A 12635-nucleotide genomic window follows, 5' to 3' on the forward strand; every position below is an offset into this window, starting at 1 on the left:
CATCTCTGGGCTTTGCCTCTCAAAATTCCTGTCAAATCAGCTCTACCCTTTAAGGGACGGAAGAAGGGTCAGCATTCCAGAAGTTCCTTGTCATACCCAGACTTTTAATCAGGTGACACTGGAGAATTAGCATCCTAGTGCAGGAGGTCGTGAGAGGGCAGGGAGGGGGTCTCAGGCGTCTCTTGGCCCCTGCCCCGTGCTTGTCTTTCTGGCAACACCGGAGTTGAGGAGAGCAAGAACTCTTGCGTTGGTGGCTCAGCGTGATCAGAACCACGGACAGCGGTCAGCGCCCCCGAGGGACCGGCGGTCTGGCGCAGGGCAGAGTTGCAGGCTTGCGCTCTTCCAGGCGGGGTGCCGAGTTCCAGGCGGGGAGGGAAGACGCGCTGCAGTGATGGGGTGTTGGCTGGGGCTGTTCTTTGTGAGTCACCTCGTGCGCCCGGCATTTGCGTCGAGTCTCTGATCGCTGGGGATCTCTCTTCTCAATTCAGGAATGGGGGTGGGGAGGAAAGAAAAAAATCCACGCTAATGCCCCCGGCGGTTTTGCAGGAAAGGAAGCAGAGAGAGAGACGAAAGACTATTGGTGTCTACCCCTCCCTGCCTACGCCCCCACTCCCGCACCCCACCCCTCCAACCCCCCCCGCCCCCCACCCCGGGCGCGCGTTCCAGCTCCCGGTCAGGCCCATTTCTATACAAGGCCTGCTCTCCCCAGCCTCCACCCCCTCGGCGCGGAGAGGTGCATTCCCCCGCCCTGAGCTCAGCGGGTCGGGCCGGAATGCGGCCGATAAATCAGAGATAACCCAGAGAGGCAGGGCCGGCCCAGCTCCCAGGACCAGGGATAAAAGGCCTCTGTTGCCCAAGGATCCGGGAGAGCGCCCACCGGGCACTAGAAGGTGAGACGTGAGGCGCAACCCAGCGAAGCAGCCGCGGCCGCAACCTCCATCCGCTCCGCCAGCGACATGGACCCCCAGACGGCGCTGTCCCGGGCGCTCCTGCTTCTCCTCTTCTTGCACCTGTCGCTGCTAGGATGTCGTTCCCACCCGCTGGGTGGCCCCGGCTCGGCTTCGGAACTGCCTGGGTTACAGGTGAGCGCTGCTGAACTGCGTAAACCCGGTTCGCCAAGAGGGCGCGGACAGCAGCAGTTAACGGGTCCCCATCCCCCCACCCTCCACTTACATCCCAAGAGGCCCCCACCCTCCCTTGGGAATTAGTGATGTGAGAATCAGAGAGGGGATTAGAATATGGAGAGACTGGGTGCGGGAAGCCGGCACCCAGCGCGGTTGGACCGCTTTGCCGCCGTCGAGGGTGGCTGGGCCCAGGTGCGGGTTTCTGAAGCTGCGGCTCCCCTACCGTGCATTGCAGGAGCTGCTGGACCGTCTGCGAGACAGGGTCTCGGAGCTGCAGGCGGAGCAGCTGCGCGTGGAGCCCCTCCAGCAGGGCCAGGGCCTGGAAGAAACCTGGGACTCCCCGGCGGCAGCCCCCGCGGGGTTCCTTGGGCCCCACCACAGCCTCCTCCGGGCCCTGCGGGGCCCCAGGATGATGCGCGACTCGGGCTGCTTTGGACGGAGGCTGGACCGGATCGGCTCCCTCAGCGGCCTGGGCTGCAACGGTGAGCGCCTATCCGCATTCCCACTGCACATCACCATTAGAGCCACTTCTGGGTCCGATGTCTCAGGGGACCAAATTTTGAACAAAGAACATCATTCTTCTTTGCTGGCAGTCCTCAGGGCCAAGGCCTGCCTCTCTGGGAATATTAAATTTGGACAACGTTCATTATCATGTCTGGGAGCCCCTTCTATCCACCTGCTGCCTCTGACTGAAAGGGGCAGAATCTTTAGGATGTAATTCAGTCACTGTTCAGCAGGCCGCCCTTGGAGCAGAAAGAGTAGTTAACATTTTTCCTCCTGGTTTCCCCTGAACTCTCTAAAGCTGCAAAGGCAGAGGGGAGGGTCACCAGGGGGATGGTAATCCCCAGTTTACAAGGAGGAAGGGGAGGTCCGGGGAGATGGGTTATTCCAAAGCCCCAAACATGCAGATGAACGGAAGAGGGGGGTGGCAGGGGTGGCACAGGGTGAGGGAAAGCTCAAATCCTTCCTGTCTCCCACCCCAAAGTCATCATCACCCTCTCTTTTCCCCCCACAGTGCTGAGGAGGTACTAAGAGGAGGTCCTGGCTGCAGATATGGCTGCATCTGATTCTCCATCAACTCCTGATCCCCTTGGAAGCAACTCCTATTTATTTTTATTTATTTATTTATTTGGTTGTTTTATATAAAATGGTTCTTATCTTCGGACACAAATTTTCCATGATGAAATAAAGTCAGTATTATAGCTTTTTCCTTTTGAAATTCATTTGTCTCAGTGTTTTAAAAAATAACCCATCGTTAAAAAAAAAAAAAAAAAACACCTCTGTGTTTTCTTGCAAGTCCCAAAGGTGTCCATTTAATGGTGGGGTGTCCCCACATGGCTTCAAGGGCTGATGATCAAGCAGTTGCTGGGAGGGGGACTACTTTTCTTGAAAGTTTTTTTTCTTGTTCTGAAATGTCTCTAAACACCTCAGACACTTGAGACACTTTCCAGAAACTACTTTTGGAAGTCTGATAGTTTCTCTGTGGGAGCTAAATGGACCCTGATGTATTCCTGCTTCATGAGGGTGTGTGGCAGGGTATTTGCCCCTTGCCTGCCTTCTGCCTAGAATTCTGTGACTGGAGGTGCTCTCTGTATATTTGTTGTTTCCAGAAGCTCTCAGACATCGAGGGCAGTGTGTGTGTGTGTGTGTGTGTGTGTGTGTGTGTGTGTATCAGAGAGAGAGAGAGAGGGACGCTGGCTTATTTGCATTCTTGATGAGTGTGAGTTCTCCCTCCTGCCTCCAACCTCAGGCTCAAACCTTCAATTCCTGATGTCATCCTGGAAAGGTGACTCCAAAACCCTGAGTTTAATAGCATTTTCATTTCCTGAGCCCACAAGCATAGAAGTGCCTGAAAGAGGCCCAGCATTTCAGAGTGCCCTTCCCTTGGGGTCCCACATTTTTACTTCTTCTCTGCCCTAGAGAGGAAAGATTTTTATTCTAAGGCAGGAAAAGAGACAAGCCCCAGAACCCTACTGTGCTGCCTTAATCAGCTGGGAGTCCTAGTAGGGGGTCACTGCCCTCTCCTCTCAGGATGCCCCTCCCCCTGCATCTTGGGTTCCAGGCATCCCACGTCATGTGATGGAACTTGCTCTTGCTTTCAGCCTATGAAGTTTCCTTTGCCAAGAATGCCTTTTATGGTACCAGCTCAGCAGGAGAACAGGACTATAAGTATCCCCATTTTATGGATGAGAAAACTGAGACCAAGAAAAGGGAAGCATCTTACCTGAAAGCATACAGCTGCTAAGTTCCAGAGCTAGAATTTGAGCAGGGATCCTCGTGAATCTGGAGCCTGTACCCTTTGCCTGAGCTCCAGATCTTTAACTGTACTCATGACTTTCCTCCTGTCCTCATCTGATGTTTCTTTGAGTGAGGGGAACCAGAATTGGTGGATCTTTGTTTTATTTCTCATTTTAACCCAGTTTGCATCTGAGGTGATAGATATCTAATGAGATTAAAGTTTTGAAAATAAGGTTTTAGGACCAATTTATTCTCAAAACAAACAAACAAAAAAACCCTGTGAGTCATCTTTGCCTAATGTTTTGACCCTGGGTGGTAATGAGTAATTAGCACAGTTAATATTTATAAAGAACTTATAATGTCCAGGCACAGTTCCATGAACTCATATCAGCCCTCACAACAGCTATGCAGGAAGAACTCTTATTATCATTCATTTTACAAAGTGAGGCACAGAAAGGTGATATGTCTTGCTCAGGGTCTCTCAGTTGGTAAAGCGGCAGAGCCAGGATTCAAGCCCACACAGGCTGGCCCAACATCCATACACCTAATCACTGACCAATCCACCTCTTCCCAGGCCAGTGAATTAGGCTTGCTGGTGGGATGGATGGTCCCCTCGTAATGGCATCAGTCAGTTCAACATCTGGGGCCACTGCCTGTTGTCAACTTCCCTCCCCTGCTCAGATGATGAAGACAGATTCCTCCCAGAACACCCACTTTACAAACCCAGCCAGCACTTCAGAAGTCTTCCAGGTAAGTCCAGTTCTTCCATAAATAGGGCTCTGGTGATAGAGTCTGTGCATGATACAGATACATTTGTTACTTGAGGCTTTTCACCTAAGCCAAGGTCCAGGAAAAAGGACTCTAAAACAAACCAAAGAGCCAAATGTGACTTCTGGATGGTGGGGAGTTGCTAGTCTGATGTATCCAACGGAATGACATCTCAGCAAGCTCCTCCTGTGCTTGGTGTTTGTCAGCAGTGAAATGGCACACGCACTGTCTAAGGATGCCCTTTAAAACCAGCCCTCCCTGACCTGTGGCCATGGCCCCTTCAAACACATCCCCATGGAGCTACAGACATGGCCTTAATCTCCCTGACTTACCTATGATCAACCTTGTCCTCCAAAGAAGCTGCCAGATTATGTATCTCCATGGATGCTTGTCACTGTAACCTACCCAGAAAGACATGTTGGTGGACACAGACCCATGCTTCACAGCCCACAGCTTTGCAGCTAAAAGGAGCTTCAGTAGAGGGTGAGCATGCTCTGCTGGGTCTCCAGTGTTGAAGCTATTGAAGTCAGGACAGTGTTGGACCTGAATTCTTCATCTCTTGTCACAGATTTTACACTCCCCCCTCCATCCTTTTTGGGGCAGCTTTGACCTCCCTGAGAATGATTTGTGGCACAAAAAGAATGCATCCGCCCCGCCCCCACCCCCGAACCAGGTCTAAGCACGAAGTCATGAACTTGACCATTTGTCTTGTTCATCTTGCAGTTCTCAGCTGTCTTTGTCTCTGTAGAATTTTTCACGTATTCAGTGCATTTCCACTAAGAGGCCTGTTTCTCTCATGGGATGAAGAGCCGGGCCTCATGGAACTGTGTGGGCATTCTATAGCATTTCAGCCCTGGAACAGTGGCTCCCATTCTTTTGCCCCTAGTATTGTGTCTCTGACACTGCCAAACACAATCCTTGCCCTCACAGTGCATACCAGCCCTACTTCCATCTGGAAGCATCCCACTTTCCTGCCCCCAGACTTTCTCTGGCAGCCAGAGCCCACTTCCTGGGGGCAGGCAGGAAGTTCTGGGAAACTGACATGGACCAGGAGCAGCACTCAACCCGTACCGAGTAGTGCCTTCGGTTCACAGGTGGCGTGCATCTTTTACTGGTCCCCAGATTTCTCCGCAGCGAATGGGTATTAAGCTGCAGCTGCCCATGGTGATCACTAAACCCCTCTCCCTGGTCATTTCCCAAGTCTCCTGCCAATATTTCCTGGGATTGTCTCGAAAATACACTACTTTGCTTGAGTACATGTCTCAGGCTCAGGAGAACCTAAACTAAGACACTCCCGAATGAGTAAACCTTCTTCCAGGGCTCCCCACCCTTGATGACTTCAGCCCTTGGAATCTTCCTTGACTTCATTCTTTGACTGGACCACCCAGGCAGGTACCACGTCCATTCCTCCTTCTTCCCCTCACCACTCATGCCCATATTGGTACACCAGCTTCCTAACTGCCCCCCACCACCCCCGCTCCAGGCTTCCCTACTTGGTTCTTCCTGCATCAGTGGGAGAAAGCAGAACCCTCACGCCGTAGCCAAAGGGAGACTCCTCCTCTCTGTGAGGCCCCCAAGGAGGGCATGTACTCCTTGGAGGGCATACACCCAGGTATGTCCATGGGTGGTGTGCTGGAGGGGGTGTGGTGAATCAGGTCACTGCCCAGGAGGAAATTAAGATGAACTCATACTGGAGTAGGGTGGGATCCTGATTCAGTGTAAGTGAGTGAGGTTAGTTACTCAGTCGTGTCTGACTCTTTTCGACCCCATGGACTGTCGTCCACCATTCTCCTCTGTCCATGGAATTCTCCAGGCAAGGATAATAGGGTGGGTTGCCATTCCCTTCTCCAGAGGATCTTTCAGATCCAGGGATGGAACCTGGGTCTCCTGCATTGGCAGGCAGATTCTTTATAGTCTGAGCCACTAGGGAAGCCCAATTCAGTCTGACTGGTCCTTATAAGAAAAAAAGAGAGAAACCCAAGAAGGAAGAGATGAAGATCAGAGAGATGCATCTGTAACCAAGGACCGCCAACGGCTGCTGGCAGCCACCAGAAGCTGCTGGCAGCCACCAGAAGCTGCAAGAGACAAGGAAGGATCCTACCTTACAGGTTTTAGAGGGAACGTGGCCCTGATGACTCCTTGATTTTGGACTCTAGCCTTCAGAACCGTGAGACAATACAGTCCTGTTGTTTTAAGATACCCAGTTTGTAGTACTTTGTTACAGCAGCCCAAAGGATTTGATGCAGTGCCCTCATCCTTTTATTTCCTCACAGACTGTTCCAAGATGCTGGGTCCCATGAAATTCTCTGGAGATGTGCACCATGACCAACCAACCAACAACCAACCAACCAATTACCAACCAACTTACCACTAAATTGTTTTCTCAAAGCTGTGACCAACTTGGTAACATATCGCTGTGTATTTGCTCTTTCTCTTTCCTTACCTGTAGTGGGTAGCCTCTGAGATGGTCTGCAGTGATGCTCATCTCCTAGTATTCATGCCCTTGGTAAGCACCTCCATTTGAGTATGGGATGGACTTAGTGACTCACTTCTAGTGAACAGAGGACAACAAAAATGATGGGATACCACTTCCAAGATTAGGTTACAAAAAGATGGCGGTTTACCTATTGCTTTTCTCTCTACCTAAAAGAAGTCAGCTGCATCTCTATGAAGAGTCCATGTCATAAGGAAATGACATCTCCAGGCAACAGTCAGTGAGGACCCAAGGCTTGCCAAAAGACACACTAGTGACCTTGAAAACAGGTCCCCAGCCAAGCCTTGAAATGACCATAGCCCTGGCCAACATCTTAACTGTAGCCAGTGCAAGATCTGAGCAAGTTGGTACCCAGTTAAGCAGAGCCAGATCCCTGGTCCGCAGAAACTGTTAGATAGTAGATATGTGTTGATTAAAGTTGCTTAGGTAGGGACTTCCCTGATGGTCCACTGATTAAGAATGGACACAGGTTCTGTCCCTGGTCTGGGAACTAAGATCCCACATGCTGAGGGCAACTAAGCCGGTGCGCCACAACTGCTGAGATGTCGCACTGCAACTACTGAAGCCCACACACCTTAGAGCCCATAGTCTGCAACAAGAGAAGCCACTGCAATGAGAAGCAAGCATACCGTAACTAGAGAGTGGACCCCGCTCACTGCAACTAGAGAAAGACCGTGCACAGCACCAAAGAGCCATTGAAGCTGGAAAAACAGAAGGTTGCTAAGAGGTGGGTAATTTGTCAGGCAGCAATAGTTGACTAATACTTCCCTTTCCCCCTCACTCTTATTTCACTTGAAGTAGAAGCCCCAAAAGCTTTAGCAAATACACTTGCCTTGGGCCTTTTCCCCTGGGCAACCTGCCCCCAAATTCCAGTTTCAGTGACCTCCAATTTGCACCAAAGAAACAGAACATCATTTTCAAAGTCTAAAGCAATCATTCCTAAATACGGACCAGTGTCCTACCAATTTCTCCCAACTGGGGCTTCTGCTTTGGGCTATTTAGGTCTGACTGAGTCATGCCAGGAATGTGATGGGTTTTTCACACTAGTTCTGCACATGTGTAACGTCTCTGGGCACTCGTGGCTCCCTGAAGCGGCCCACAGCATCCCCCTGGAGGATCATGAAACCAAACTCAGCTAGAGACTGGAGATGCCCCAATTCTGGATTCTCCCAGCCATTTGCAACCCTCATTCCATCACATGACTAAGATGACTTCTTTCCAGTGATAAGGAAATAAAGGCTTTTTATTTTTCAGCTTGTTGAAGAGGTGGGGGTGGGGGATGGATCTGGTCATCTGTGTCTTTTGCTTTTCACTCCCACAGGCTGGCTTCTAAACACCCCATTAAATATTAATTCTTTCACACACATATCCTGAGGCGGATCAGGGACATGGAAAGGAAGAGAAACTGTACATCAAGTCATTTTCCATTTCAGGCTCAAATCAAAGGCTTTTATAGCACTGGGGTACTGAGTATATTGGGGACTGTCTGTTTTCCCTGGGCTCTGTTAGTGCAGGAGATGGTGTTCTGTACAAAGTCCTCAGGGCAGAAACTAAGTATTCTTTTCTTGCCACCCACCTTCTGCAAAAAAAAAAAAAAAAAAAAAGAAAGAAAAGAAAAAAAACAGACGAAAGAAGAAACTCAAAAAATGACATTCGTGCCTCCACTCCAGATTCACTCTGAAAGGGGAAATGTTTTAATACTAAAAGTAAACTGAAAAAAGTTCTAAATTCTGCTTCTGGAAACTTGCATGGGACTTTCACTTTTCCTTCGGCCACCGATAGACTTCAGAAGAGGCGCTGGATGCAAGAGCAGCATCAGCCCTCAGAGGCTAAGCCACAGCAGGGCCACCCACCATGGTGCCCTTCCGGAATCTTGCCTGCATCAAAGGCCTATCTCAAAAGGCATCTCCAGGAGACAGCCCGTGTGACGCACACTCGAGGAGCATCAGTTCCCCCAGGGTGGCTGCTCACTGAATCCTCTGCTAATAATAACCCTGCTACCCGAGCAATTAAGCTGTGAGCGCATTCCAGGATACGTCAGGATATGGTGGTTCTTGGCCCCCAGAGATATATATGTGCAGAAAGTCTCCTTGAGGGTCAAAAGTCAAGGGATACCAGGCCATAATGAGTCTTGTTTCTTTCCTCCCAGACGCCTCCCTACACAGAATTGCACTCATTTTGGATTTGAAGTTGAGTTTGGCCAATCCAAATTAGTAAAGGGGTTTGCTTTCTCCTTTAGAATAAAACTATCCAAGATGTCTCTCATGTCCTCTGCCCGGATATCCTGTCCTCTTGCTGTGTAACAGCCTCTCCATCTGACCAGCCAAGGACTGAGCGTAGGTGGAAGAGGGTCTAGCTAGGACAGAGCTGTCATTCCATTTGCAGTTCCTGAGGTTCTAGAGGGTAGACTGAAACAAGTTAGGTGTGTAAATAGGTCACGGTAAGGCAGGAGATAGATGGGCTCCAGTTTAGGCATTCATAGCTAGCTTCCTGTTTACATTTCATGGGGCAAGAAAAAGGGGGCTTCAGGCTGGACCTGTATTACTAGCCTCCTGTTTACATTGCCTGAGACAGGACATAGGTGGGCTCCAGGTTAGGCACTTTCCAGGTGGCTCAGTGGGAAAAGAATCCACCTGACAATGCAGGAGATGCAGGAGACACAGGTTTGATCCTCCGGTGGGGAAGATCCTCCTGGAGAAGGAAATGGCAACCCACTCCAATATTCTTGCCCGGAAGATTCCATGGACAGAGAAGCCTGGAGAGCTACAGGCCATGGGGTCACAAATAAGGCCCCAAAGATGCATGCAATTTGACTGCTTGGGGCTGCAGTGCAGGGTTCTCCTCCCTTCAGTGTCGTGTTTCCCCTCTGGACTTGTTTGAGCACGCAAGCACTCTCTCACTCCTGTTTACCCTCTGAAATGAAAGTAACAATAGAAACAGGGTAAATAGCCAGGCTTTGTCTCTTATGCACACCTTAAGATAACAATCATGGCAAGAACAGAGAAGGGCTAAACATTGTTTGAGTGAAGGGTCAAGAAATCACATATTCCCCCTCCTTGGGACAAGGGAGACACTACACAAGTGCAGAAAGTCTCCTTGGGGGTCAAAAGTCAGGGGATGCCAGGTCATAATGAGTCTTGCTTCTTTCCTCCCAGATGTCTTTGTGTTGAAATCTATTTGGTTGGGAGGGGAGGGTCCTGAGACAAACTAGCCAGGAGGGGCAAAACAAGACTATTGGCCAGAGGGGAGACAAAGACCCGGAAAACTGGCCCTTTATAACGGATTTAAACTTTCCAAAGGTGTGACTCTGGAGAGAGCTCTCACAGAGTTCGCCCATGCGTCTTTCTGCATGCACTCTGCCTTTCTAATAAACGTTTTACTTTTCTCTTTACCTTCTACCTCCTCATCAGAATTCCTTCTTATCTCAGTAGGCAAGGGCTGGGGATTTAGGCCCTAGCTGCTGGCCTCTCTGGTCTAATGGTTAGGATTCCTGGTTAGGGAACTAAGGTCTGGATTCCAGCTCACTACTGCTGCTTACTGCAAGATACCACTTGCTGCTGTGTGCATCCAAAATCAATGGGGCTTGGGTATGCTGATTTCCTGAGACAGTCCACATACTCACAGACTTGCCAAGCATGCAAAGCTACAGCCCCAGGGCAGGGGGAAGGCAAGGAGGTGTTCAGAGGCAATCTAAAGGACTAAGACTAAGGCAGTGTTTAATCAGGAACTGAGACTAAATGGATTGTTAAGGAAATTTTGTGCTAAGAAGCAGCAGTATCTGAGAAGTGGGTTGAGATTACAGGCTTTGGCATCAGATCTGGGCTTCATGTCCCGATCCTGCTGAGTGACACTGGGCAAGTGACAGATGCTCTCAGGCTCAGTTCTGTCCCTCTGTGAATGGGGACAATACCCACCTCCTGGGGCTGGTGATGAAAAGGGAAGAATCCACATATAGCTCTCAGCACCATGTCTTGCATATTCCAACCAAACAATAAAGATAACCATTATGAGTATCATACAGTTATATGGCAGTTCACACTTCAGATCAGCTCAATCACTCAGTCGTGTCTGACTCTGCGACCCCATGGATTGCAGCACACCCGCTTCCCTGTCCATCACCAACTCCTGGAGCTTGCTCAAACTCATGTCCTTTGAGTCAGTGATGCCATCTAACCATCTCATCCTCTGTTGTCCCCTTCTCCTCCTGACTCAATCTTTTGCAGCATCAGGGTCTTTTCCAGTGAGTCAGTTTACACTTCAAAATGCGTTTATACAGTAACAGTTCTTTTAAGGCTCACAGATGAGGAAAAGAAGGTCACAAAGATACATGCAATTTAACTGCTTTGGGCTGCAATGCAGGGTTCTCATTCCTTCAGTGTAGTGTTTCCCCTCTGGATACATTGCACTGAAGAGTATATAGCGTTGGGTCTGGCACTTGGTAAATGGAGGCCAGTGCTGTACATTTTCTCCAGTCGTCATGTATGGATGTGAGAGTTGGACCAGAAAGAAGGCTGAGCACCAAAGAATTGATGTTTTCGAATTGTGGTGCTGGAGAAGACTCTTGAGAGTCCCTTGGACTGCAGAGATCAAACCAGTGAATTCTAAAGGAAGTCAACCTTGAATATTCGTTAGAAGGACTGATGCTGAAACTGAAGTTCTAATACTTCAACCACCTGATGGGAAGAGCTGACTCATTGGAAAAGGCCCTGATGCTGGGAAAGATTGAGGGCAAAAGGAGAAGGGGATGGCAGCTGAAGAGGTGGACAAGATAGCATCACTGGCTCAATGGACAAGAGTTTGAGCAAACTCCAGGAGATGGTGGAAAACAGGAAAACCTGGCAGGCTGCAGTCCATGGGGTCACAGAGTCAGACACAACTTAGCAACTGAACAACTGAGCAACAACCACCAAAGGAGGCCATTCATTGCAGATAGAGAGGCTCACTGCCTGGTGTTTCTCTTTGGGGGGCCAGGAAAACAGAGACCTTGATGGCTCATCGCTTGCTGGGCCTTAGAGGACATGAAAGACCTTAAGGGAAACTGCATGGGTCACAGCTGCCTCCATCAGCCAACTTCACCTTGGGAATGTTCCTAGGAAGGTGCGAGGCATTACAAACTTCAGCTGAGTCCGAGTCTGAGTTTCTAGAAGCAGCAAGCTTCCATAAATGAAAATATCAGCATCCTCCTAGTGCAAGTTCCCCCCACACCTTTGAGGGAGCCATGCAGTGAAGGAGGGCAGGCTTTGCACAGGAATGATCGTGTTCCCCAAACTTGTCTTGTGTTTCTTTCGGGGAATGGAGTTCTTGGGACATTGGTCCCATTTGGTTCTGGCTGACTTAGGACTCTAGAAAACTACTTTCTCTTCACCTGGACACTGAGAGGGACAGTCAGGGGTGGGGGTAGCCCTGCGGGGGGCGGGTTCTGCCCTCACCACTGCTGATGAGTCAGGTGTGAGGCCAGCTCCAGCATCTGGACTAATTTGTCCTGAGCCGAGCAGCCGGCTGCCTGCCACATCCTCCCCTCCCGCCCTTATTTGGAGCCCTGACAGCTGAGCAGCAAACCAACAGGGGAGCTGGGCGCCCGCCAACCGTCACCCTCTGCTTCCCCGCATGAGTCCCGTTGCCGAGGAGAAAGAAGCCGGAGGCATCACTGTGAGATAACCAAGGACTCTTTTTTGCTCTTCTCACACCTTTGAAGTGGGAACCTCTTGAGGCAAATCAACAAGAATGTGGCTCCTGCAGCTGAGGGTCCTGGGGGTTGTCGGGGCTGCTCAAGGCAGAGGGGCTGTGACAAGCAGGCTGGACTGATAACTTTAAAAGGGCATCTTCTGCTGCTTCCTCACTCAGCTGCTTTATCACTGCAAGTGACAGAATGGGGAGGGTTCCGTCCCTCTCCCGGACGAGCTCCCAGAGAGCCAGGGGGCTATAAAAAGAGGAGGCTCAGGGCAGCTGGGAGACAGAGACGGACAAAGGCCAACAGTGAAAGGCCAAAGAAGCCAGAGAGGAGGCAGCAA

General features: G+C 50.2%; 1 protein-coding gene across 1 annotated transcript; it reads left to right on the top strand.

Moving 5' to 3' along the window:
• NPPB (natriuretic peptide B) lies at positions 892-2331 on the top strand. Its single transcript, XM_018059984.1, has 3 exons — positions 892-1082; positions 1360-1606; positions 2140-2331. Exons 1-3 carry the CDS (start codon positions 957-959, stop codon positions 2154-2156), a joined length of 390 nt encoding a protein of 129 aa, XP_017915473.1. The 5' UTR covers positions 892-956; the 3' UTR covers positions 2157-2331.

Source organism: Capra hircus, chromosome 16, assembly GCF_001704415.2.
Source record: "Capra hircus breed San Clemente chromosome 16, ASM170441v1, whole genome shotgun sequence".
NCBI classification, from domain to species: Eukaryota; Metazoa; Chordata; class Mammalia; order Artiodactyla; family Bovidae; genus Capra; species Capra hircus.